The sequence below is a fragment of the Bos javanicus genome, chromosome 15 (assembly GCF_032452875.1).
Source record: "Bos javanicus breed banteng chromosome 15, ARS-OSU_banteng_1.0, whole genome shotgun sequence".
NCBI lineage: Eukaryota > Metazoa > Chordata > Mammalia > Artiodactyla > Bovidae > Bos > Bos javanicus.
The window spans coordinates 55,071,863-55,099,180 of NC_083882.1; the positions used below are offsets into that span (position 1 = coordinate 55,071,863).

The 27,318-nt window shown below is 41.8% G+C and overlaps 2 protein-coding genes and 1 pseudogene across 3 annotated transcripts in view; 2 read left to right on the top strand and 1 right to left on the bottom strand.

Moving 5' to 3' along the window:
- Window positions 1–15,015: 15,015 nt before the first annotated feature.
- On the bottom strand, window positions 15,016–23,425 carry LOC133261041 (uncharacterized). The gene is made up of 3 exons (XM_061439628.1): window positions 23,395–23,425; window positions 22,266–22,607; window positions 15,016–15,508 (listed from the first exon to the last, which is right to left on the bottom strand). The coding sequence occupies exons 1-3, from the start codon at window positions 23,423–23,425 to the stop codon at window positions 15,279–15,281; spliced, it is 603 nt and encodes a 200-aa protein (XP_061295612.1). The 3' UTR covers window positions 15,016–15,278.
- Window positions 22,525–27,318, top strand: part of MOGAT2 (monoacylglycerol O-acyltransferase 2) — a 28,019-nt gene continuing 23,225 nt past the window's right edge. Inside the window, exon 1 of one of the 2 annotated variants that reach the window (XM_061380897.1) lies at window positions 22,525–22,896. The gene's annotated coding sequence lies outside the window, so the exon portion shown is untranslated. The remainder of the gene's footprint in view (window positions 22,897–27,318) is intronic. The other variant, XM_061380895.1, reaches the window with a different exon arrangement.
- LOC133226865 (TP53-regulated inhibitor of apoptosis 1-like) lies at window positions 26,317–27,224 on the top strand (annotated as a pseudogene).

Below are 27,318 nucleotides of genomic sequence, written 5' to 3' on the forward strand. Positions count from 1 at the left end.
ATAAGCCTTGTGTGGTAAGAGCCTCCAAGATGGCCCACAATAACCTTGACCCTCTGGAAGGCATAGCTCTGTGTAGTCCTCTACCACACTAGAGCTGACCCATGCAACCAGTAGGATACTGTAAAAAAGATGGTGTGTGAGTTTCAAAGTCAGGTCACAGAAGACATTGTGGCTTCATCTTGATCTCTCTTGAATCACCCACCCTAGGGAAGCCAGCCACCATATTGGGAGGATATTCAGGCAAGCTCAGCTCCAAATGATGAGGAACTGAGGCCTCCTGCTCTCAGCCATGTGAGTGACCCAAATTAGAAGTGGATCCTCCAGCTCCAGTCAACCCTTCAAATGATAGCAGCTCTACCCTGACACAGAAGTACCTGGCTCAGATCAGATCAGATCAGATCAGTTGCTCAGTCGTGTCCGACTCTTTGCGACCCCATGAATTGCAGCACGCCAGGCCTCCCTGTCCATCACCAACTCCCGGAGTTCACCCAGACTCACATCCATCGAGTCAGTGATGCCATCCAGCCATCTCATCCTCTGTAGTCCCCTTCTCCTCTTGCCCACAATCCCTCCCAGCATCAGAGTCTTTTCCAATGAGTCAACTCTTCGCATGAGGTGGCCAGTCATTCCTAAAGTCCTGACCCACAGAAATTATATGAAGTAATATATATTGATTGCTATTTAAAGTGCTAAGTGTAAGGGTAATTTTAAAAATTTTAAATGAACTTTACATACTTATGTGTATATTTATTTTAAATGTATTTATTTCTTAGAGCTGTTTTAGGTTCACAGCAAAATTGAGCATACAATACATGGAATTTTCATATACTCCAGTCAGTCCCCAAGCTCATACAGCCTCTCCAACTACCAACATCCTGCACCAGAGCAGTATATTCATTATGCTCAATGAACCTACATTGACACAATCGTCATTCAGAATTCACAGTCTACATTACGGTTCACTCTTAGAGTTTTACACTCCATGGATTTTGACAAATGTTTGACATGTAACCACCACCATAGTATCCTATAGAACAATTCTACTGCCTTAAAAATCCTCCATGTTCCGTAGATTCATCCTTCCCTTCCCCCTTGCTCCTGGCAATCAATGAACTTTTTACTGTCTCCATGTAGCAGTATGTTAGTCGCTCAGTTGTGTCTGACTCTCTGCGACCCAATGGACTGTAGCCTGCCAGGCTCCTCTGTCCGTGGAATTCTTCAGGCAAGAATACTGGAGTGAGTTGCCATTTCCTTCTCCAGGGGATCTTCCTGACCCAGGGATCAAAACTGTCTCCTGCATTGTAGGTAGATTCTTGTTGCCTGAGCCACCAGGGCTTCCCTACTGTCTCCATAGTCTTGCCTTTTTCAGAATATCATACAGTTGGAATCATTAAACATGTAACCGTTTCAGATTGGATTATTTTCCACTGAGTAATAGGCATTTAAGGTTCATTCATGTCTTCATAGCTTGATATTTTATTTCTTATTAGCACTAAATAATATTTCATTGTTTGGACATACCGTAGTTCATTTAGTCATCTACTGAAGAATATCATGGTTGCTGCCAAATCTTAGCAAATATAAATAAAACTTCTATCAATATTTATGTGCAAGTTTTTGAATGAATATACATTTTCAATTCATTTGAGTAAATACAGCATGGTTACTGCATAGTAGAAAAGTATATTTAGTTTTGTGGAAAGTGCTTGTCTTCCACAGCGACTGTGGAAGATGTTTTACATTCCCACCAGGAATGAATGAGAACTCCTGTAGCTCCACATCCTTGCCAGCATTTGGGGTATCCGTGTTCTGGATTATGGCCTTCTTAATAGTTGGGCAGTGGTATCTCATTGTCTTAATTTGCATTTCCCTAATGAGATATTATGTGGAGCACCTTTCTATATGCTGATTTGCCATCTATACATCTGCTCTGGGGAGGCATCTGCTCTGGGGAGGCGTCTGCTCTGGGGAGGTGTCTGCTCTGGGGAGGCATCTGCTCAGTTTGCCTCCTTTTTAATCAGGTTGTTCGTTTTCTTATTGCTGAGGGTCAAGAGTTTCTGTGCATTTTGGATAACAGTCCTTTTTCAGATGCACTTTTTGTCGATATTTTCTCCAGGTCTGTGACTTATCTTTTCATTCTTGTAACAGTGTCATGACCACAGACACAGGAATGATACCAAAATAGTGAAATCTTTGTATCTTAGAATTTAAAATGGGTAGAATGTTAGAGTCATAAAATATTTATGAGTCCTAGAATTTCATAATTAATAGAAGTATACAATCCTAGAATCCTAGAAAAATGAATGCTAAAATTGCTACAATTTGAGAATAACTGAATATTCTTTAAAACTCTTTATTTACTTGTTGCAGGCTTAAAAACTCCTTTATTGAGCTAAAATAGGAATTCTTACAGTTTCTATCTTTCCTTGAGACCACCCTCGACAGCATTTTAAAGTCGTATTCAAAAACAACTGTTATATCCCTGTTCTTCTCTTCTCAGGATGAAGAGAAAGTCACTCAGTCATGTCCTACTCTTTGCGACCCCGTGGACTATACAGTGGCTTCCCTGATAGCTTGGTTGGTAAAGAATCTGTGTGCAATGCAGGAGATCCTGGTTTGATTCCTGGGCAGGGAAGATTCTCTGGAGAAGAGATAGGCTACCCACTCCAGTATTCTTTGGCTTCCCCTGTGGCTCAGCTGGTAAAGAATCTGCCCACAATGCGGGAGACCTGGGTTCGATCCTTGGGTTGGGAAGATCCCCTGGAGAAGGCAAAGACTACCCACTCTAGTATTCCGGCCCAGAGAATGCCATGGATTGTATAGTCCATGGGATTGCAAAGAGTTGGATGCAACTTTCACTTCACTTCACTTCGGGGTAAAATATTCCTAATTCTTTCACTTATCATATGCAAATATATGAAAGCCAGATACTTTGACATGCTATAGATCTCCTGTTACCCATCAAACTTTCATCCACTATTTTAACAATTATTGATGGCTCTTGCCTGAAACAGTTATTATGCTGTTTGCCAAACAGTGATTTCCTAACTCCATCATTCCTTCTATATTTATTAGTTGACATCATTGTTTATACCAGCATGAATTTTTTTTCCAATGGGCATAATTTTTGTTACTATCATTTTTTATTTTGATGCTCAAAGTGTTCCAGATTTTCACAGTGGGAGCCACTTGATATGACTCTGCAGCTTCCCTTAAATAAAATGATACAGATATATATTAAGGTCCATGAAGAACACACTCCCTATCTGCTCTTCTCTTCTCCGAAGTTACCTCCAAAAGAGGATGGTATAGATGCATGTTTTTGTACATGTATTACATACACATGTATCTACAATAAATTTGGTATTTTTTTTTTCCTGAGTGGTATCATACTTAATGAAACTTTTCAATGTGCCTTCTCCTTCATCCATACTGATATAGCTTGATTTAGTTAGGCCATTTCAACTGCTCTCTAGTAGTTTGTTGCATGATAAACCACTTAAAAAAATCTACACTTCCACTGATGAACAGTTAGGATGCTGCCATTTTTCAGTTGTTACAATTGGTAGGGCATATTTTTCCTTATGTCTGTCTCCATTTGAGAGAGTTAAAGCTTAGGCAGGTTGATGGGGAGTCGAGGGCCTTTCACATTCTTTTGCCTTGGTCAGGGTAGGCTGCTAAGGCAACAATATATCTTGCTCATACTTTCCTTAAGCCTTGTGCAACAATGTATGTTGCCTTAGAGAAATAGCTTTTCTTTAGAGCTGGAGCTAATGAATACACAGAGGTAATATAAATCATGGGTATGATTTTCTTAGTCTCTATGTGAATGATTCTAATTGCAACAAATCTTTCCTGGGAACCTGTTTTCTCATATCACTGCTTACTAAGAAATAATATATCTTGCCCAGAGACATTCTGCCAGGAACCTGTTCTCCTTGACTAATCTTGGGTCAGTGTTATTTGGGGATGTATGTTGTGGAAGAAGGGATTTGGTAAAACTTTTACAGCCTTGTACAGCCTTGAAGTGCTCTTTTTATCTATTTTCAGCAGTCAATTGAAAAGTATATAATGCCCTGCTTAAACTAATGAGGCAGGTACTCTTTCCACCACCTTCTGATGTCTTTGTCAGAAGTTTTCTCTGTCCTTTCACTTTAAATAAAAATCTTTGCTGCACGAAGCTCTGAGTGGCTGAGACCGTGTCTTTGGTCCCAGAGTTAAATCTTCTCCTTTGGAGACGATGAACTCAGCACCCAACACTGTAAGCTATCACATTGCCTATATGAGAGTTCTCCAGGGTTGACAATCCAGAAGTAAAATTTCTAAGCCATACACTATATGCTTCTTTTAATACAGAAGGAACAATTTGTTCTCTAAAGTGATTTTACCAATTTACACTCTCACCTGTGATGTGAGAGTTCCTGTTTCTCAGTATTGTCACCAATATTTGGTATTAATAGACTTTTATAAAATTTGCCGGTCTGAGGGATATGAAATGTTGTATTATGGGTGTTTAAATTCAAATACTTTTCTATGGGGATGGTCTTGATCCCTGTCTCCTGTACAATGTCATGAACCTCCATCCATAGTTCATCAGGCACTCTGTCTATCAGATCTAGTCCCTTAAATATATTTCTCACTTCCACTGTATAATCATAAGGGATTTGATTTAGATCATACCTGAATGGTCTAGTGGTTTTCCCTACTTTCTTCAGTTTAAGTCTGAATTTGGCAATAAGGAGTTCATGATCTGAGCCACAGTAAGCTCCTGGTTTTGTTTTTGCTAACTGTATAGAGCTTCTCCATCTTTGGCTGCAAAGAATATAATCAATCTGATTTTGGTGTTGACCATCTGGTGACATCCATGTGTAGAGTCTTCTCTTGTGTTGTTGGAAGAGGGTGTTTGTTATGACCAGTGCATTTTCTTGGCAAAACTCTATTAGTCTTTGCCTTGCTTCATTCTGTATTCCAAGGCCAAATTTGCCTGTTACTCCAGGTATTTCTTGACTTCCTACTTTTGCATTCCAGTCCCCTATCATGAAAAGGACATCTTTTTTGGGTGTTAGTTCTAAAAGGTCTTGTAGGTCTTCATAGAACCGTTCAGCTTCTTCAGCTTTACTTACTGGTTGGGGCATAGGCTTGGATTACTGTGATACTGAATGGTTTGGCTTGGAAATGAACAGAGATCATTCTGTCGTTTTTGAGATTGTAGCCAAGTACTGCATTTCGGACTCTTTTGTTGACCATGATGGCTACTCCATTTCTTCTAAGGGATTCCTGCCCACAGTAGTAGATATAATGGTCCTTTGAGTTAAATTCACCCATTCCAGTCCATTTTAGTTTGCTGATTCCTAGAATGTCGACATTCACTCTTGCCATCTCCTGTTTGACTACTTCCAATTTGCCTTGATTCATGGACCTAACACAATGGCACCCCACTCCAGTACTCTTGCCTGGAAAATCCCATGGATGGAGGAGCCTGGTAGGCTGCAGTCCATGGGGTCGCTAAGAGTCAGACATGACTGAGCGACTTCACTTTCACGCATTGGAGAAGGAACTGGCAACACACTCCAGTGTTCTTGCCTGGAGAATCCCAGGGATGGGGGAGCCTGGTGGGCTGCCATCTATGGGGTCGCACAGAGTTGGACACGACTGAAGTGACTTAGCAGCAGCAGGCAGCAGTAGCATGGACCTAACATTCCAGGTTCCTATGCAATATTGCTCTTTACAGCATCGGATCTTGCTTCTATCACCTTAAAGCTCAACATTCAGAAAACTAAGATCATGGCATCTGGTCCCATCACTTCATGGGAAATAGATGGTGAAACAGTGGAAACAGTGTCAGACTTTATTTTTTGGGGGGGCTCCAAAATCACTGCAGATGGTTATTGCAGCCATGAAATTAAAAGATGCTTACTCCTTGGAAGGAAAGTTATAACCAACCTGCTGCTGCTGCTGCTAAGTAGCTTCAGTCATGTCTGACTCTGTGCAACCCCATAGACGGCAGCCCATGAGGCTCCCCCGTCCCTGGGATTCTCCAGGCAAGAACACTGGAGTGGGTTGCCATTTCCTTCTCCAATGCATGAAAGTGAAAAGTGAAAGTGAAGTCGCTCAGTCGTGTCCGACTCTCTTAGCGACCCCATGGACTACAGCCCACCAGGCCCTCCGTCCATGGGATTTTCCAGGCAAGAGTACTGGAGTGGGGTGCCATTGCCTTCTCTGATGACCAACCTAGACAGCATATTAAAAAGCAAAGACATTACTTTGCTAAGAAAGGTCCATCTAGTCAAGGCTATGGTTTTTCCAGTGGTCATGTATGGATGTGAGAGTTGGTCTGTGAAGAAAGCTAAGCACTGAAGAATTGATGCTTTTGAACTGTGGTGTTTGAGAAGACTGTTGAGAGTCCCTTGGACTGCAAGGAGATCCAACCAGTCCATCCTAAAGGAGATCAGTCCTGGGTGTTCATTGGAAGCACTGATGCTGAAGCTGAAACTCCAGTACTTTGGTCACCTCATGCAAAGAGTTGACTCATTGGAAAAGACCCTGATGCTGGGAGGGATTGGGGGCAGGAGGAGAAGGGGATGACAGAGGATGAGATGGCTGGATGGGATCACCGACTCGATGGACCTGAGTTTGGGTAAACTCCGGGAGTTGGTGATTGACAGGGAGGCCTGGCATGCTGCAATTCATGGGGTTGCAAAGAGTCAGACACGACTGAGTGACTGAACTGAACTAAACTGAAATTCAAATACTAGGGATGTTGGGCATCTTTTCATGTGCTTACTGCCTGTTGGAGTTTCTGTACATTACCTGTTTGTCTATTAGGTTAACTTTAAAGAATTATTTTGAGGTCTTTATCTATCTTGCATATTAGTTACTGTGGCTTGTATGCATTGCAAATATCTTCTCTCAGTGTGTGGCTTATCCTTTAATCTTGTTTATAGTATAGTTTGGCATACAGAGGTTAAATTTTAACACAATCAAATGTATCAATGAAATCAAAGATTATCAAACTTTGTGGGTTGTAATTTTTGCATCTTTAAGAACCCTTAGCAGGACTTCCCTGATTGTCCCCAGGTTAAGAACCTGCCTTGCATGGAAGCAACCTAGATGTCCATCAGCAGATGAATGGATAAGAAAGCTGTGGTACATATACACAATGGAGTATTACTCAGCCATTAAAAAGAATACATTTGAATCAGTTCTAATGAGGTGGATGAAACTGGAGCCTATTATACAGAGTGAAGTAAGCCAGAAGGAAAAACATAAATACAGTATACTAACGCATATATATGGAATTTAGGAAGATGGTAACAATAACCCGGTGTACAAGACAGCAAAAGAGACACTGATGTATAGAACAGTCTTATGGACTCTGTGGGAGAGGGAGAGGGTGGGAAGATTTGGGAGAATGACATTGAAACATGTAAAATATCATGTAAGAAACGAGTTGCCAGTCCAGGTTCGATACACGATACTGGATGCTTGGGGCTAGTGCACTGGGACGACCCAGAGGGATGGTATGGGGAGGGAGGAGGGAGGAGGGTTCAGGATGGGGAACACATGTATACCTGTGGCGGATTCATTTTGATATTTGGCAAAACTAATACAATTATGTAAAGTTTAAAAATAAAATAAAATTAAAAAAAAAAAAAAAAAGAACCTGCCTTGCAATGCAGGGGACTTGGGTTCAATCCCTGATCAGGGAACTAATATCTCACATGCTGTGGGGCAACTAAGCCCTTGTGGCACAAGTAGAGAGACCACGTGCTGCAATACTGAGCCTGCATGCAGAATGAAAGGCCTGCATGAAGCAATGACCTTGCATGCTACAACTAAGACCTGCCGCAGTCAAATAAATATTTTTAAAAAGAACTCTTAGTTACTCTGATGTTAAAGATATTCTCCTTTATTGTCATTAAGATTTTTGTTTTTATATTTTTATCTATCCTTTGTGTATGATGTGCTTGTGGCAACCTCCCATTCTTCCTGACTTACCATGCTCCATTTAAGTTCAGTTTCCATCAACACTGTACTTCCTTGTCTTTCTGACTTCCTTATAGCCAGAAGTGGTCACATGACTTGATTCTATCCAATGAGGTGTTAGCAGAAGGCTTCTTGAAGAAAGTGCAAAAATACTGCAGAGAGGCCCCTGTACCCATCACCTATCATCTCCCAATGGTAACATCTCAAATAACTATAGTACAGTACCAGAAAGAAATGGACATTAACACCATACAATTAAATAGACTACAGACCTCACTTGGATTTTACCAGTTTTTGCAAGCACTCATTTTGTTAAGTATGTCTTTTGCATAGTCTATGACATTTTATCACATGTATAGATTTATATAAACACAACCACAATCCAGATACAGGACTGTTCTTTCACCACAAAGGATCTCTCTCTTACTTGCTCCCTCTTCATAGTCACATCCGTCCCTGATTTTCCTGGTGGAAAATGCCCAGAGGAGATGTGGCCGCTACTAGTCTGTCATCCATCTCTAAATTTTTGAAGTTTGAGAGTATTGAGATTGCTTTTTTTTTCCCCCCACTAAGAAGAGTTTCCTGAAAATCTACCAAAGTTGTTGTATATTTCACTAGTTTGTTCCTTCTTATTGCTGAACATTATTCCTTTGGTTTAACCATTCTCTTACAGAAGGAAATTTGCATTTTTTTCCCAGTTTGTGGAGATTACAAAGAGAACTGCTATAAACATACCTGTACAAGTTTTTCTGCGAACATGTTTTCATTTCTCTAGGATAAGTGCTCAGGAGTGCATTTACAAGTTGTATGTTAAGTGTATGTTTAACGTTTTATAAAGCACCGTGTGTTTCCAGAGTGGCTGTACCATTTTACGTTCCCATTAGTAATGGATGAGAGATCCAATTCTATCAGTACTTGGTGCTATCAGCCTTTTTCATTTTAGCCATTCCAGTGAGTGTGAACTAGTATCTCATCATTTTAATTTGCATTTCCCCAGCAGCTAGTGATGCTGAACATATTTTCATGTGCTTCTTTGAAATGACATATTTAAAAACTGTATCTTTCACTGTACTTATAAACAAGATAATTGAATTTATGCATGTATTGCTCTCTATTCAGGAGTCATACTAAGCTCTTGAATTAGTTTTAATAGTTTCTAGATGAGCTTGAACTTATTGTTCACAAAAATGACAGTGTTGCCTCCTTCCTTTTTATTTACACCTCTCACCTCTTTCTATTACCCAGTTGTTCATAATGCATCCCTAGAATTACTGTTCTCAACTTCAATGGAAATGTTTCCAGTATCTCACCATTAGGAATGAGGTTGATTCATCTATCTACTCCAATTTTACTAAGAATTAAAGAAAATTGAGAATATATGGTGAATTGATCAGATGTCTTCACAGTCTCTTCTGAGATAATGTCTCTTCCACTTTTATCTTTCAACATATTTAACTATAATTTAATTACTAAAATCAAGCCATTCTTGCCTTTTAGGTATAATGCCAGTTTGTGGTGGTGAGTCATTCTTTTCATGTGCTTCAGAATTCTACTTACTAAAATTTTGAGGATTTTTGTGTATTAATACTTATAAACAAGCTTGGGTGGTTTTCTTTTTGCTGAGGTTTCTTGGTCACAGTGGCCAACAGTGTTATGATGACTTTACTAAAAGCATTTGGATAGTTTCCTTTTCTGTGCTCTCTAACAGCTTAAATGGAACTGGAGTTATCCCTTTCCTAAGGACTCAAGAGAACTCACCTGTGAATCATCTGCACCTGGGGCTTTTCGGGGCAGCTCCTTGCCACCTGCGAGATGGATCATGTAATTCTCCAATTTGAGGTTCTTCAATGGCTTGCCAATGTCCTTAGAATAAAATTTGACTCCTAACCATGGCCTTCCAGGCCCTGCAGGCCCTGGCCCATGTCTGTTAACAACCTCCTTTTATACATTCACCTGCTGTTCACAGCCTCACTGGTCCCCTTTTCAAACCTGAAACACACCAGGCTCTTTGCAGTCCTACAGCCCTTGCATTTGCTGGTTTCTCTGCCTGGAATGTTCTTCTTTTTGCTCTTATATTCAGTGGCTTATTCTCATCCTTCAGGTCTTGCTTAATATCACATACCAAACAAGCCCCCCCACCCCCAACCATCTTGTCTGCTGTGAAGTCCTTTCTTTCCATCTCATCATTCTCTTTTTTCCTTAAGGTATCACTCATTATGCTCTGTTATTATCTTGCCAACTTTTTACTTGCTGACTGTTTGTTACATCACCTTCCACCCTACTGTGGACTGGGAACTCCTTTGAGTCCCTTGGAAACTTGCCTGTCTTAGGGACTCTGTATCCATTCTCTACAACTCTGTTTGGCACACAGCAGATAGCCAAACAAATGAGCAAAAAACACTGCTGACTGAATGAAATAAACAGAGGACCAGTGAAAGGAACACCATTGTCTGAAAAGAGATAAGGAATCACCTAGGGCAGTGCTCAGGTTTGTATAGGTTGAGATGACAGCAAAAGAGCCAAGTGGAATAGGCATCTGGAGATGTAAAAACTGAATAAACTGAAACGCTGACTTGGGAGTTACCCTTAACCATCTGTTAATGCACTTAATCATCTCCCCACTCATCCATTAACCCATGTGTCTCTTCATTCATCTGTCCATATATGGATATATTCATTCATGGATTCAGTCTACAAACTTTTGAATAAACTGTGAGCTAACCATGAGCCAAGCCCTGGGCACCTGGGTTACACTGACCAATAGACAGTCTCCATCCTCAAAGAGTATAAGTCTGAAAGAGACGGGAGAATAGAGGACATAAACAATAACAGATTGTATTAAGCACTGCTATGAGGTAGCTACAAGTGCATAATACAGAGCATAGCCAAAAACACATGGATAAAATACAGAATTTAATCTTGAGGGTAGGCCAGAAATTAGGGAGCAATGGAAAAGAAATGCAAAAAAGCAAAATGGCTGTCTGGGGAGGCCTTACAAATAGCTGTGAAAAGAAGAGAAGTGAAAAGCAAAGGAGAAAAGGAAAGATATAAGCATCTGAATGCAGAGTTCCAAAGAATAGCAAGAAGAGATAAGAAAGCCTTCCTCAGCGATCAATGCAAAGAAATAGAGGAAAACAACAGAATGGGAACACTAGAGATCTCTTCAAGAAAATTAGAGATACCAAGGGAACGTTTCATGCAAAGATGGGCTCGATAAAGGACAGAAATGGTATGGACCTAACAGAAGCAGAAGATATTAAGAAGAGGTGGCAAGAATACACAGAAGAACTGTACCAAAAAGATCTTCATGACCCAGATAATCACGATGGTGTGATCACCCACCTAGAGCCAGACATCCTGGAATGTGAAGTCAAGTGGGCCTTAGAAAGCATCACTACAAACAAAGCTAGTGGAGGTGATGGAATTCCAGTTGAGCTATTTCAAATCCTGAAAGATGATGCTGTGAAAGTGCTGCACTCAATATGCCAGCAAATTTGGAAACTCAGCAGTGGCCACAGAACTGGAAAAGGTCAGTTTTCATACCAATCCCAAAGAAAGGCAATGCCAAAGAATGCTCAAACTACCGCACAATTGCACTCATCTCACATGCTAGTAAAGTAATGCTCAAAATTCTCCAAGCCAGGCTTCAGCAATATGTAATCTGTGAACTTCATGATGTTTAAGCTGGTTTTAGAAAAGGCAGAGGAACCAGACATCAAATTGCCAACATCCGCTGGATTATAGAAAAAGCAAGAGTTCCAGGAAAAACATCTATTTCTGCTTTATTGACTATGCCAAAGCCTTTGACTGTGTGGATCACAGTTAACTGTGGAAAATTCTGAAAGAGATGGGAATACCAGACCACCTGACCTGCCTCTTGAGAAATTTGTATGCAGGTCAGGAAGCAACAGTTGGAACTGGACATGGAACAACAGACTGGTTTCAAATAGGAAAAGGAGTATGTCAAGGCTGTATATTGTCACCCTGCTTATTTAACTTACATGCAGAGTACATCATGAGAAACGCTGGACTGGAAGAAATACAAGCTAGAATCAAGATTTCTGGGAGAAATATCAATAACCTCAGATATGCAGATGACACCACCCTTATGGCAGAAAGTGAAGAGGAACTAAAAAGCCTCTTGATGAAAGTGAAAGTGGAGAGTGAAAAAGTTGGCTTACAGCTCAACATTCAGAAAACGAAGATTATGGCATCCAGTCCCATCACTTCATGGGAAATAGATGGGGAAACAGTGTCAGACTTTATTTTTTTGGGCTCCAAAATCACTGCAGATGGTGACTGCAGCCATGAAATTAAAAGACGCTTACTCCTTGGAAGGAAAGTTATGACCAACCTAGACAGCATATTCAAAAGCAGACATTACTTTGCCAACAAAAGTCTGGCTAGTCAAGGCTATGGTTTTTCCTGTGGTCATGTATGGATGTGAGAGTTGGACTGTGAAGAAGGCTGAGCATCGAAGAATTGATGCTTTTGAACTGTGGTGTTGGAGAAGACTCTTGAGAGTCCGTTGGACTGCAAGGAGATCCAACCAGTCCATTCTGAAGGAGATCAGCCCTGGGATTTCTTTGGAAGGAACGATGCTAAAGCTGAAACTCCAGTACTTTGGCCACCTCATGCAAAGAGTTGACTCATTGGAAAAGACTCTGATGCTGGGAGGGATTGGGGGAAGGAGGAGAAGGGGACGACAGAGGATGAGATGGCTGGATGGCATCACTGACTCGATGGACCTGAGTCTGGGTGAACTCTGGGAGTTGGTGATGGACAGGGAGGCCTGGCGTGCTGCGATTCATGGGGTCGCAAAGAGTCGGACACGAATGAGCGACTGAACTGAACTGGAGAGGAGGAGCTTACGAGAGGTGCCAAGCAAAGGGAGAGGCAGTTCATGGTGATAAAAGGAGAAGTAGGAGAGACACTATATGACAGTAAAACAAACAAACAAATCTGGGCTTTTAGAGTAACCATACTTTGAATCCTAGCCCTTATCAGCTGGGTAAGTTTGGAGAAATGATTTATCTTCTCTGAGCTTCAGTTTTCTCTCTGGAAAATAGGGATAACAGTGCTAACCTCATAGCAATGTTGTGTGGTATATCCTGCCTGATACATGGTAGATGCTCATGATGATGGTTGGATAATGGTGATGGTGGTGGTCATGGTGGTGGTAGGGATGATGGTGTTTGGTTGGTAGTGACGGTGGTGGTATTGATGATGGTAGCTGGCTGATGGTGACGACAGTGGTAATGGTCATGGTGGTGGTGATGTAGCTGAAGCAGTGGTGGTGGTGACGGTGATGATGGTGATGGTAATGATGGGGTGGTGGTAATAATGGTAGCGGTGATGCAGATGAAGATGGTGGTGATGGTCACTGGAAGACAATTTAGAGAGCTTACCTCGTGCCTGTTGAGCAGTCTTTGACTTGGATTTCTGGAGGCATTGCCCCTTATTAGAAGAAAGCTGCAAGAAGTTTTGGTGGACAACAGAAGGGTGGGTCAAGTTTGTGCTGCCATCTTTTGCAGGATGACTGTAATTCTGGTGGAAGCTGGACACAGGCCGTCTGCTTTCTGTAAGGAAAATGCATTAGCTACAATCCATTAAGCTGGTTTGCTGACTTGAAATCTTTTATGATGAGCACTGAAATTAAATGATTATATTTTTTTCTATTTTAAAAGATATGCCTTCCTGCCGGGCTTAAATAGTAGGGTTGAGCTCAATGGTCAGGGGCACCGGTTTTAGTTATAATCAATTTTCTCTTGATGAATATGGAGGACTGTGGCTTGTAACTTCACCAAGAGGACCCACATTTTGCCTTCTGCACCTGTGCAGAGTGGTGGAGCACCAGGGATACTGAGGGTGGGGAAGAGGGAGCAGAGCCTGTTGGAAAAAACCAACTATTTCTGTCTAACAGTCCTTAAAGGGTGCTAGTATCACCTGCTTAAAGCACCCACCACTATGCCCAGTACCTATCAGCTATGTGGCAAACAGACCTCTCATTTTCTTCCTCACATAGGCTTGGCATCCTGATAGGTAACCTAGTGGCAAGGATCACCTAAAAAGGGCAGGAAACTAGGACATGAGAGCCAAATTCAGTGACTGGTGAGACTGTGGGTTCAGAAATGGCTGGAATGAAAGATACTACTCTTTACTACACGCCTACAGACTGCCAAGCACTGTGCCAGCGGCTTCATGTTTGATCCTTACCATAGCCATGAGTTAGCATTATCCAATTAATCTTGCAAATGAGGAAATCAGGTCTCAGAGAAGGGAAATGACTTGCCCCAAATTATCAAACTAATTCAAGGCCGAGCCCGCATGCGAATCCAGGCTTTTCTAATTCCAAAGTCTCCACTCTTTCCATTATACAGCCCCATGAGGCTGGAATGCTGGGGACATGGGGTCCTAAAAATGGAGTATCAGAAAAGAGATTGAGGTATGGGACAGCCAACAGAGATCAGAGATGTCTGATCTCTCTTCTCTTAGCTCAGGGCCTAAGTTCCTGGAGGAGCCAAACTTCTAGAGAGCTAGGTCTGAGCCAGCCATATGTGAGGAGAGGGCATGGGAAGTTGGAAGGTGCAAGATGAAGGTGGGAAAGCATGTTCAGAATTTCCAGGATCTCCCCCTACCCCAAGCCTCTCCCCTCTTTCCTTATTCCCAGGTCCTCCATGGCACAGTGCATGCCAGGAGCCACCTGGCTCTGGTATGAGTTCAGCCTTAAGCTCTTGGGGGAGCCAGGCTTCTGCAAAAACCCAGAGACATTTTAATAGTCTCATGGCCTCATGGCTTGGGGCCCACAAGCTTTCCAAGATCTTACACAAGTAGTTAAGCTCCAAGAAGAAAATTATATTGACTCTAAAACATGAGCAGATAGACAGCAATATCAAAATTAATAAATGTTTAAATGTCCACAAATGCAGTATGATGCCAACTAGTCACAGGCATCCCAAACTAATTAACTTAGAATAAAGTTAAGTTACAAAACAAAATGAATAGTTAACTCTTCACAAAACTCAGAATTATAAAAATCCTTTTCAAAACTTTTACTGCGAAAAATGGTATTTGATGCAGGAACCAGTTATAATGCTTGGCACAAGTTTATTATGCTTGCCGGCCTATGAAGGCCTCAGGAGGCCTCTGCTGGCCTTGCAGGGCTGGGTCCCTTTGAGTCATAATGGTGGCCATAGAGGAAGCTGCTGCTGATTTCCTTGCAGAACTGGGTATCATAATTCAGTATACAGGGACATAGCTGGGGGCCATCTGCCATCAGCAGTTGTGGTCTCCTAGGAAACACTGGAGAAGGACAAGGAGCAAGGCGGCTGATTGGCTACACATAGGAGACTGAAACATCCATCTGTCATCTGCTCTGTCTGGGCGAGGAGAGCAAAATGCTCAGATGCGGGTTTTAGCAGCTCTTTCTGGCTGCTGCTGTGTGGAGAAGAGGCTGGTTGGAGCAGAAAAACCATGGAGGAAGCTGTAGCAGGGTCCAGTGAAAAGGTGATGGTTGTCTGGCCTGCAGAAAGGGGCAGTGGAGATGGAGAGAGGAAGATGGATTTGAGAGATGAGCATATGGTAGAAATGGCAGGACTTTGTAAATAATTAGATATGGGAAGTGAGAGAAGGAAGAGGCCCGGACTGGGGGTGGAGGGGAGGGGTACATGCTGGTGCTGGTGACCTGATGGCATCAGGGGATACAGGAGAGCAATGTTTGTTACATGCTGGTGTCAGTTTGCATCATGCAAACCCAGTAGGCTTGAGGGGCTTGTGGGATGTCCAACGGAAACTGTCCAGGATGCAAAGTGATGTGCTGGCTTCACAAGGTGGGCCCAAGGTGAGGACACAGATGAAGGCATCCACCCACAATAGACAGAGCATGTTTATTTCACTGTGGAACCATAGAGCAAAGCCCTCTTCTAGAACCTTGGGCTTTCACCTTATACACCATTCATTCAATCTATCCATGAAACCTCCTCTGATGTTCACAGCCCGGTGGATAATGAGATATGAATGAGGGCAACTGTGCTGCGAGGTGGACAGGGTTCCCCAGTGTCCATGCTGTGGACTCTGCTCTATCCGGTGGGTGTGGTGGGGTCATAGCAGACCGTGTGGAGGAGGATGTATTGAATTGGGCCCGGGAGGTTGGGCTGGCTACCTATGAGAGAAATTCCCTATGGGCAGAGGAAAGAGCAGGCTAGCTCATGGTGCACAGATTACAGGCTAAGGGTTTTGCCATGGCCATTTGGGATTGCAAGAGAAAAGGAAAAGTTCCAAATTAAGACTTGCTGAACCTCTTCAAGGTGCTATATTAGCTTCCCATCACAATTACTACAAATTTAAAACAACACAAAGCTATTCTTTTATACTTCTAGAAGTCAGAAGTCTGAAATCAGTCTCATTAGGCTAAAGTCAGGGTATCAGCAAGGCTGACTCCTCCTGGAGGCACTGAGGGGAGAAGCTGTTATTTTGCTCTTTTCAGCTTCTGTGTTCTTTGGCTTGTACCCTTTTCCTTCATATTTAAAGTTCATCACTCTAGCCTCTGCTTCCATCATCACACCGCATTCTCCCATGATTCTCACCCACCTGCATCTTTCTTCTGAGGACAGTTGTGATTGTATCAGGCCCACGAATAATACATAATCCAGGACAATAGCAAACTTCTTTAATCATGTATGCCATGCCTCTTCTGCTATGTAAGGTAGCATTCATGTCTCTGGGGGTAGGATGTGGTCATCTTTGGGGATCATTATTCAGCCTGCCACAGGTGCCCAGTACATTCATCATCCCCAGGGTATGGAGAGAAATCTCAGGCTCTGGAAGCCTGTCTGGTCCAAAGTCCAGGCGTTCAGTTTCTACTCCAGGCAGACTCTGCAGCGATTCTGTATGGAATCTGGCCATTGTCCTTGAGCTCAGAAATTGCCAAGTTTCTGATTAAGTTGTACTGCAATATTTAGGCAAACAAGGTATGTGGGGAACAGAGGAATTGAACAGAGCTAAACAAGCTCTTTATAACAGGACCTCAGCATGCTATGTACTGTAACTCTCCAAATGCAACTCATCATAAACTTTTCTGCGATAGCAAGGCTTCACTGAACATAGTTTAGGCAGTGCTGCATAGCGCAGGCTACTGTGTGGGGTGTTTAGCCTGAAGGGGAAAATGCCACAGAGGAGGAGGTGCTTCCTTCAGCTCTGAGGCATGTGAAAGTGAGAAGGAGAAAGCCTCAGTCCTACGTTTTTTAATTTAATAAATGTACCTTCTAGCTGCTGGATATAGACTGGTGAATTATATAATTGTGATTCTTGCCCTATAGGGGTTTACAGTCTATATAGTAGATAAAAGTAAAAATGATTGATTTTAATACCACCCCGTGAGATAAAGGCTTTGGAAGAAATGTCCAGGATGGAAGAAGAGGGAATAACAGGGTGTTCAAAGGTGTCATTTACATCAAGACCTGAAGAAGAAGGAAATAGCAATCATAACGTTGGGGCAAGAACACTCCAGGCAGAGAGGACAGCTTGAGCAAAGGCCCTGAGGTGGGAGGGAGTGTGACGTGGATAAGGAACTGGAAGGATGAAAGGAGGGCAGTGTGGCTAAAGCACGTGAACATGAGTGGAGAAGAGGAGAAGGTCGGCAGGAGGAACTGCCAGAGGGGCCAGATCACGCCTGCGCTTGTGGGCCAAGGTGAAGAGTTTGGAAGTCATTGTGTAACTGTTAAGCAAGCAAGCTGCATAATTAAAAGAAAAAAAAAAAAAACAGTTATAACACAGTGATAACACTGAAGAACAGACGACAAGAAGCCAGTGGATAAGTCTTGCTCCTGCTATGTTCCCAGTATCCAGAGCAGTGCCTGACAAATAGAACGTGCTCATTTGACAACTATCTGTTGGGTGAATAAGTCAGTAAGATAAGTAGGACCCTGAGTACAGAGGCCGTTGTGGTAGTCCCTGCAGGTGAAGGAGAAGGGAGATGGGCGGACGTGGAGGCATTCAAGATGTATTTTGGATCTAGAAACGACAGATGTTACTGATTGGTTGAGGGTAAGGGGAATGGTAGTAAGGGAGGATTTAGACTATCTCCTGGCCTCAAACTACTGGGTGGATGATGGTGACATTTTCTGTGAAGGAGAAGACTGGAAGAGGTTAAGGAATATTGGAAGTGAGAGTGAAAAAGAGAACCAAGAGTCCATCCTTGAACATGTTAGTCATGAGATGCTTTTGAAATATCCAAGAACAGATATTAAGTTGACAGTCTGGAGGACAGGTAAAGCATGTATTTATAAACTTGGAAGTCATCACACACAGATGGGCATTAAAACCATGTCATGAGCAACATCACCCAGGGAGAGAATGTGAATGAAAGAAGAAGATGGCCAGGACATAGGTGGATTCCAAATGGTGGTCTTAACTTCAGACAACACTACAAAGCCACAGTAATCGAAACAGCATGGTATTGGCACAAAAGCAGACATGGATCAATGGAACAGATTAGAGAACCCAGAAAGAAACCCACACACGTATGGTCAATTACTCTTTGATAAAGGTGCCAAGAATATACAAGGGTGAAAAGGCAATCTCTTCAGCAAGTGGTGGTGGGAAAGATGGACAGCTGTGTGTTAATCAATGAAGTTAGAACACTCCCTCATATCATACACAAAAATAAGCTCAAAATGGCTTAAAGACTTAAATATAAGACAAGACACCATAAAACTCCTAGAAAAGAACATAGGAAAAACATTCTCCAATGTAAACTATAGCAATGTTTTCTTAGGTCTCCCAAGGCAACAGAAATAAAAGCAAAAATAAACTAATGGGACCTAATCAAGCTTATAAGCCTTTGCACAGCAAAGGAAACTATAACAAAATGAAAAGACAACCTACAGAATAGGGGAGGCAATATTTGCAAATGAGGTAATTGATAAGAGCTTAATTTCCAAAATATACAAATAGTTCATACAGCTCAATATCAAAAACACAAACAACCCAATCAAAACATGGGCAGAGGACCTAAATAGACTTTTCTCCAAAGAAGACATCCAGATGACCAAGAGACACACAAAAAGATGCTGCTACTGCTAAGTCGCTTCAGTCGTGTCCAACTCTGCACAACCCCATAGACGACAGCCCACCAGGCTCTGCCGTCCCTGGGATTCTCCCAGAAAGAACACTGGAGTGGGTTGCCATTTCCTTTTCCAAAAAGATTCTGAATATCTCTAATTATTAGAGAACTGTAAATCAAAACAATGAGGTATCACCTCACACCAGTCAGAATGGCCATCATCAGAACGTCTGCAAATAATAAATGCTGGAGATGGTGTGGAGAAAAGAGAACCTTCCCATACTGTTAGAATGTAAAATGGTGTAGCCACCATGGAGGACAGTATTGAGATTCCTTAAAAACCAAAAAATAGAGTTATTATATGATCCAGGAATCCCACTTCTGGGTGTGTATTCTAAAAAGATGAAAACTCTAATTTGAAAAGATACATGGATCCCAGTATTCATAGCAGTACTATTCACAACAGCCAAGAATGGAAATAATCTAAGCGTACATTAGCAGATGAATGGATAAAGAAGTGGTGGTATATATATATATACACACACACACAATAGAATATTAGCCATAAAAAGAGTGAAATAATGCCATTTGCAGCAACATGGATGGACCCAGAAATGATCATACTAAGTGACGTAAGTTAGACAGAGATAGAAATGATCATACTAAGTAAGTTAGACAGAGACAGAAATGATCATACTAAGTGAAGTAAGTTAGACAGAGACAGAAATGATCATACTAAGTGAAGTAAGTTAGAGACAGAAATGATCATACTAAGTGAAGTAAGTTAGACAGAGACAGAAATGATCATACTAAGTGAAGTAAGTTAGACAGAGACAGAAATGATCATACTAAGTGAAGTAAGTTAGACAGAGACAGAAATGATCATACTAAGTGAAGTAAGTTAGACAGAGACAGAAATGATCATACTAAGTGAAGTAAGTTAGACAGAGACAGAAATGATCATACTAAGTGAAGTAAGTTAGACAGAGACAGAAATGATCATACTAAGTGAAGTAAGTTAGACAGAGACAGAAATGATCATACTAAGTGAAGTAAGTTAGACAGAGACAGAAATGATCATACTAAGTGAAGTAAGTTAGACAGAGACAGAAATGATCATACTAAGTGAAGTAAGTTAGAGACAGAAATGATCATACTAAGTGAAGTAAGTTAGACAGAGACAGAAATGATCATACTAAGTGAAGTAAGTTAGACAGAGATAGAAATGATCATACTAAGTGAAGTAAGTTAGACAGAGAAGGACAAGTATCATATGATATCACTTATATGTGGAATCTTAAAAAAGATACAAATGAACTTCTTTGCAAAACAGAAATAGACTGATATAGAAAACAAATTTATGGTTACCAAAGGGGAGAACAGGGGCAGGGATAAATTAGGAGCTTGGGAGTGACATATACACACTACTATAAATAAAACAGATAAACAACAAAGTCTTACTGTACAGCACAGGGAGCTATATTCAATATCTTGTGATAACCTATAATGGAAAAGAATCTGGAAAACTATATATACATGTGTATAACTGAATTAGTTTGCACTGTATACCTGAAACTAACATAATATTGTAAATCAACAATATTTCAATAAAAACAAACAAAAACAAGTAAACAAAAAGGTTATATTATTGTGATGATCTGGAGAAATCTGTTTAACCCCTCTGAGTTTGTTTCTTCCTCTGTAAAGCAAGTAATTCCTCCTCCTAGGTCCATACTTCAAAGCACCAGACATACAGGAGGGGCTCCACAGGGGACACAGCCCTAGGAAGGCTTAAAATTCTCCATGCTGACAAAGCGGGAAAAGGGACAGATTTAGCTACTCTGCAGCCAAACCTAGCAGAAATAGACCACTTAGCCATCTCTGTGAGCAAGTTCCCCTCAACAGCTCTGCCTATTACTCAGGCTCCTCTCCAGCCCTCGCCAGCCCTGCACTACAAAGAAGTCCACCCTGCTTGCAACTCCAAAGAATCGCCACCAGAGGGAGCGCCTCCCCAGGGCTGGTACTGGTTGGCTCTCTTCCTTCCATCCCAAACTCTTCTCGCTTTCTCTTCACTTGCTTTCTCCTTTTCTGTTTTGTTTTGTTTTGTTTTAATTTCAGAAGTATCCGAGAGGCTTAAAAAGCACAAGAGTCCAAATAGAATCTGGACAGCTCCCAAATCTTCTGTACTGTTTCTGCCTTTTATTGTCTAGTTGTTAATTACTAACAATCCTGTTCGAAGACTTGTTAGAACCTTGAGAATTTGACCATTTAATTTGGGCCTTAGGAACCTCATTTCTTCAAGGAGAAGGTGATTCCACTGAAGAATATGTTATAATCCAGAAGTTTTAGGAATACAGGCTGGTTGGACAGACGGGCTGAGGAAGGAGCTCTGACGGGCTGCTTTCTCAAACAGCTTGAAGTGAAGGTGGGATGTGAGAGGCAAGTGGACCACAGATACTGGAAAAGGGTGGACGGACCACAGGATTCCACGTGGTGGCTACAACCTGCTGGTGGACCCAGTAGCACCAAGGGCTGGACAGGAGCACAGCACTCAGCCCCTGGCCCTCAATCAGGCCGCTGGCCTGGGAGAGGGGCGGGGATAGGGATTGGGGGCAAGAGGTGGGGCAACAGAAGTGGGAATAGGGCCAGGGGTTAGAGAGCAGAATCATCTTCTCCTTAAAGAAATGATGCTCCTAAGGCCCAAATTAAATTGTCAAATTCTGAAGGTTCTAACAAGTCTTCGAACAAGATTGTTAGTAATTACAACTAGACAATGAAAGGTAGAAACAATACAGAAGATTTGGGAGCTGTCCAGATTCTATTTGGACTCTCAGGTACTTCTGAAGTTAAAACAAAAAACAGAAAAGGAGAAAGCACGTAAAGAGAAAGGGAGGAGAGGTGGAGGGACAGTTTAGGGTGGAAGGAAGAGTCGAGGCTCAGGCGTTCGCGGTCAGGGTTTGGGGCTAGGGGGCGAGGGCAAGGTTAGGCATTGGGTTGGGGGCAGGAGATGGGGTCAGAGACAGCGGTGGGGCTGGGGAGGGGGGAAAGTCAAGGGTGGAAGGGACAATCGGGGGCAGGGGTTGGGGGATAGTCAGGGGCAGGGGGGAGGCGGGTGTGCGCGGGCCCCTCACTCCTCGATATGCCGTTGGAACTCGACCCTGATGCCCCATGGGGTTCCAGCATCCAGATTGTTAAGGTTCTTTAGCGCCGGGCTCACCCTCCTGGACAACGTCTTCTAGTCGTGGAGGAGGAAGTATTGATATACTTCTTCCCACTGTCCGTCTTGCGCTTCGCCGCTTTCTGCTGTCCACATGGTTGAGGAGAAAGTTCACCTCCACTCTGGCCGAAGCCAGAGAAGCGCCGGCAGATGTCACCCGGCGTTGGAAGGCGAGGGCGTCCGCGCTCACCGCGCAGGCGCAGTTCCGCCGCTGAGCCTGCGCGACCGCCGCCCGCGGGTGCGGGTGGGTGCGGAGCGGACCGGCCAGCCAGCCGCCCGCCCTGGGGTAGCGGGGTAGTGCACCCCTCTTTGGCCGCTCCGCTGGATGTGCAGGTCTCCGCCCTTATTTCAGTTTTTTAATCAAAACAGTTCTATCCTCTCGGTCTGTCTCTCATACTGGGGACACAGGATTACTGAGCTTTGAAGATTTTTATGGACTGTTCAAGAAAGGAAACCAGTCATAAGCATGGAATGGAGAGTGTGAAGAAGGGGAAAGAAGGCTCTGGAGTCAGGAGGACCCAAACCGAGCCCAGCTCCTGTCTTCTGTGACCTGAGAGACTTTAGATAGATCACTGCGCCTCTCAGAGCTGTGATGGGACCAGCATTTATATTGGAGAGTTGTGAGAATAATGTGAGATGCCAGTTTTTATGTGTGTAAATTAGTGATACCAGTAGCACCTACCTCATTGGGTTGCTTTGAGAACTGAATGGAACAATGCACATAGATCGCCTGTTTCTTAGTAGACACTCAAAAATGTTGGCTCTTTTAAAAGTATTAATACAAAGAACAACTCATAGTCCTGTAGGCCCTTGATCTGAGTTATTTCCCTTATAGCTCTAACCTCATCTGTTCTATAGATGTAGAAACAGGTCCAGAAAGGGTGGGTGCTTCCTCAGGATCACCTGTAGAATGCGAATCAGAGTAGGGATCACTGTCTACCTTTAGTGCCCGGTATAAAGCCAGCAGCAAAGAGAAATCCCAGGCTCTTAGGGTGAACTGTCAAAGAGGGTTTTCTTCTTCTTTTGCTAAAGTTAGGAGGCCACCTGGATGGCAGAACAGACGGACCTTGCCCACAGGCATGGGGGCTCAGCACCCAGCAGCTGATACAGTCTTCTGCACAGTACTCACCTCCTGCACTTGACTTTGGATTCAGATCCATTTGGTTATTTCTAGTTGGCAGTTCAGCCTGCTTTCTGGGCGCTCAGAGGAAGTCAAGGTCTTTTACCAATGAGTTATGATTGAATTCCTAATTCCATGCTTATCAACCTGCGTTCTCTCAACACCTTATGTTCCAGATACTTTAATTAATTGATCCAATAAATATTTGAGTGTCTCCTTTGTAGCCAGATGAGGGAGGTCTTGCCCCTTATAGGCTTGAAAGGGCAAGGGGAGGAGCTACCACTGGAGCCTGGGGGAGTGGCAGGATGGAGAGGGTTGCCTGGCAGGATCTGTGCAGCCAACCCATGAGACCCAGAGGGAGGTAGTAGATAATAAGAAACACAGAAGAATGCAGGAACAAGGAAGCACATATCTCAAAGACAGGCAGATGGCTGTACTGAGGACCTAGTGTTAAAATTAACAGAAAATTGGAAATACCAAGAAAGAGTCAAATGGAAATACTAAAATTATTAAAAAAAAAAAAGAGAGAGAGAGAGAGAGAGAGATGAAGAGCTCTGGGCTCATCAGTAGACTCAAGATATCCAAAGAAATGATTACAGATATTGATGAGAGGTCAATAAAAATTACCTAGACTGAAACACAAAGAGAAAAAGAAGTGAAAACAAACAACAGAGCTCTAAAGAGTTGCAATACCATATTGAACAGTCTAACACCCATGTAGCTGAAATCCCAGAAGGAGAGATAACAGAGCAGAAGTATTCAAAGAGGTAGGCTGAAAATGTTCCAAAAATAATGAAAGTGATGAAATCATAGATCCAAGAACACAGAGACTCTCAACAGGATTTTCTTTTTTTTAATCTTGATGCATTATATTAAAATTTCTGGAAACCAAAGGTAAAGTGAAAATGTTGAAGGCAGTCAGAGAAAAAGATACATTACATTCAGAGGAACAAAGACAAGAATTGCATCTTTAAAGAGCTGAAAGAAAAAATATGGTCAACAGAAAAAGCTATTCCAGTGAAGATATCTTTCAAAAATTTAGGCAGAAACACAGATGCTTTTGGACAAACAAAAGCCAAGAGAATGAATTCCCAATTGTCTTGTGCTCTAAGAAACATTAAAGGAAGTTTTTCAGGCAGAATATATATGATACCAGAAAAAAAACCTGGATTTATAGTAAGAAATGAGCAACACCAGAAATAATAACAATGAAGACAAATGCAAAATACTTTGGGGGCTTTCCAGATACATAATCATACTACCTGCAAGGGATGGATTGACTCCCTTTCTCCCCCATTCTTAGGCCTCTTCCTGATTTCTCTTACTTTTCTCCTAGTGCCACCAGTACAATGTTGAGGGCCTCTTTGGTTTATTGCTGATCTTACGGAAATACCCTTAGTATTTCTGTGTTGTTAGATTCTGGCTTTAGGAACAAAGTGTATATATTTTATCATATTAAGAAATCACTCATAAATTTCACTGTGTGGAGAGTTTTGATCAGGAGCTTTTTCAGCATCTATGGAAATAACATATGATTATCTTCCTAAATCTGTTAATCTGATGTAATATATTAATGGTTTCCCTAATCCTTCCTGTTCATGGTATATGGTGACGTGATGTTGGAGTGTTTCCTAATATTTTTGAGTGTAATATTTCTATTTTCCAGGCAAGAATACTGGAGTGGTTTGCCATTTCTTCCTCCAGGGGATCTTCCCAACCCAGGAATTGAACCCTTGTCTCCTGTGTCTCTTGAGTTGGCAGGCAGATTCTTTACCACTGAGCCACCTGGGAAACCCATTTTATTCAAATAGTTTGCTTTAATATTCACAAGTAATTCAGTCTATAGTTCTGTTTTTCATGCTGTTTTCTACAAAACTGAGTTTAAATATCAATGTAATACTTGCTATAGAAGAAAGAAATGGGAAGTTTTTCATTTTAAAAGCATTGCAAACAATTTATTGTGCATCAGAGGTCTCTATCTTTACAGATTTGGCTAACTTCTATGAAACTTTCTGGAGCTGATTTGTGTATGTGTGTGTGGTGGCGGGGAAATTCGTTGGTAATGTTCTCTGTTTCTTCTATGGAAATTCATCTGCTTAAGTTTTCTATCATTAATTGGCTTGTTTGGTAAATTGTATTTCCTTAGGAAACAGTCAATTGTATCTAAACATGCAAATGTTTTTGCATTAAAGTTTGCAAAGTAGTTTCTTTTGATTTTTATTGATTTTCTTTATTTATTTTTTGGCACTCAACACAGCTTGTGAGATCTCAATTCCCTGACCAGGGATTGAACTTGGGTCATGGCAGTGACAGCATTGAATCCTAAGCACTAGCACACTAGGGAACTCCTTCTTTTGATTTTAAAAATTTCTCCTGTTTCAATTATATCTCCACTGTCCTTTCTTTCTTACTTTGTGTATCTGTGATTTGTCCCTTTTATTCTTGATTACATTAGCTAGTAGTATGTTTTCTTTCATCCTTTTTTCAGAAAACTAAAAATTTAATTTATTCGTTAGAGCTGTTTTTTTTCCAAGCCTCTCATTCGTTTCTACCTTTATCATTATTATTTTCTTCCTGTGGTTTCTTTGTTGTTCTTTTGCTGGATATTGTGACGTGTGTCCCCTAAGTTGTATCTGACTCTTTGTGACGCCATGGACTGTGGCCCACAAGGCCCCTCTGTCCATGAGATTTTCTAGGCAAGAATATTGGAATGGATTGCCATTACCTCCTCTGGGGGATCTTCCTGAGCCAGAGGTCAAACCCAAGTCTCCTGTGTTGGCAGGCAGATTCTTTACCACTGAGCCATCTGGGAAGCCCAGATATCATGACTTGTGAATTAATTAATTAATTTTTCCTTTCATTTTTATTCACATACGTGTTTCCTCAAAATGAACTGTGATTCAACATTTTATGAATTCAAACATCCAAGGGAGAATTTTTGAAAATTGTTGAGATAATTTCAATATGTATATGGAAGAGTAGGAGTGAGTTATAGCCTGGACACTTTTAAGATAGAAGAGCAAGCAGGCTTGCCCTCCCAGATTTAAGAACTAAATAAATAGTTAAGATTGTGTGGCACCAGCAGATATAGATAAATAGACTAATAAAAGTGAATAAGAGTCCTGACACAGGCCACATGTGTAGAAATCTGTTGTATGACAGAGGTGGCACGTTACATCATTGGGGAAGAGAGAGGTGTTCAACAAAAGGGACTGCCCAGAATGGTTCTCATATGTTAAAGATACAATTGGAACCTAACTCATACTTGTACACATAAGCATCCAGAAAGGGCTTACCTATGAAAAACAAGCTTTAAATTCTTAATGGTAAATATAGGTAAGAAAAATTTTCTGAATCAGACCAAGCAATGACTATTTAATAAAAGGCTGATAAATAGGGATATATTAAAATGTAAAATGTTTGTTCATCCAGTGACACCTTAAAACACAAGCTAAAAATTGGGAGAAGAGATTCACAACATGTGTAACCAACAAACGTTAGTATCATGAGTGTATTAAAATTTCAAATTTAGGTAAAAAACACAAGAAACAGCTGATGCCATGAACAGCGTAGGGGAGGCTTGCACTGACGTGAAGCCCAAGTACAGTGCTTCAGTTGCAGCTTTGCTGAGAAACTCCTCAAGGGGGATGGCTCCGGAGACCTGTGCCCTGACCTCTTCAAGCTCTACCAGCAATGTGTTCAGAAAGCATAAAGGAGAAGGAGATTCCTGTTGAAGGACTGGAGAGTTCATGGGCCATGGCAAAGAGAAGCCTGAAAGCTCTTCTTGACCTTGAAAGTCACCTTGAAGGTGGACTCCTCAAATCAGGAAATTGAGTACTCTGGATCATGTCAATTAAAATTGAAGATAGCATTGATTTGATGCATTTAAGAGGGAGGAGTTTCCTTTCCTCCTTAATATTTTTTTTCTCAATT

Bases quoted from the DNA above. Each gene is read 5' to 3' on its own strand.
- LOC133261041 (XM_061439628.1), bottom strand. From the start codon at position 23,425: ATGGATCTGAATCCAAAGTCAAGTGCAGGAG. The intron at 22,608-23,394 runs GTGAGTACTGTG...AACTGAAATAAG, and splicing joins TCCAAAGTCAAGTGCAGGAG to GGCGGAGACCTGCACATCCA. The intron at 15,509-22,265 runs GTGAGCCCGGCG...CCCTTTCTGCAG, and splicing joins AGAAGACGTTGTCCAGGAGG to GCCAGACAACCATCACCTTT.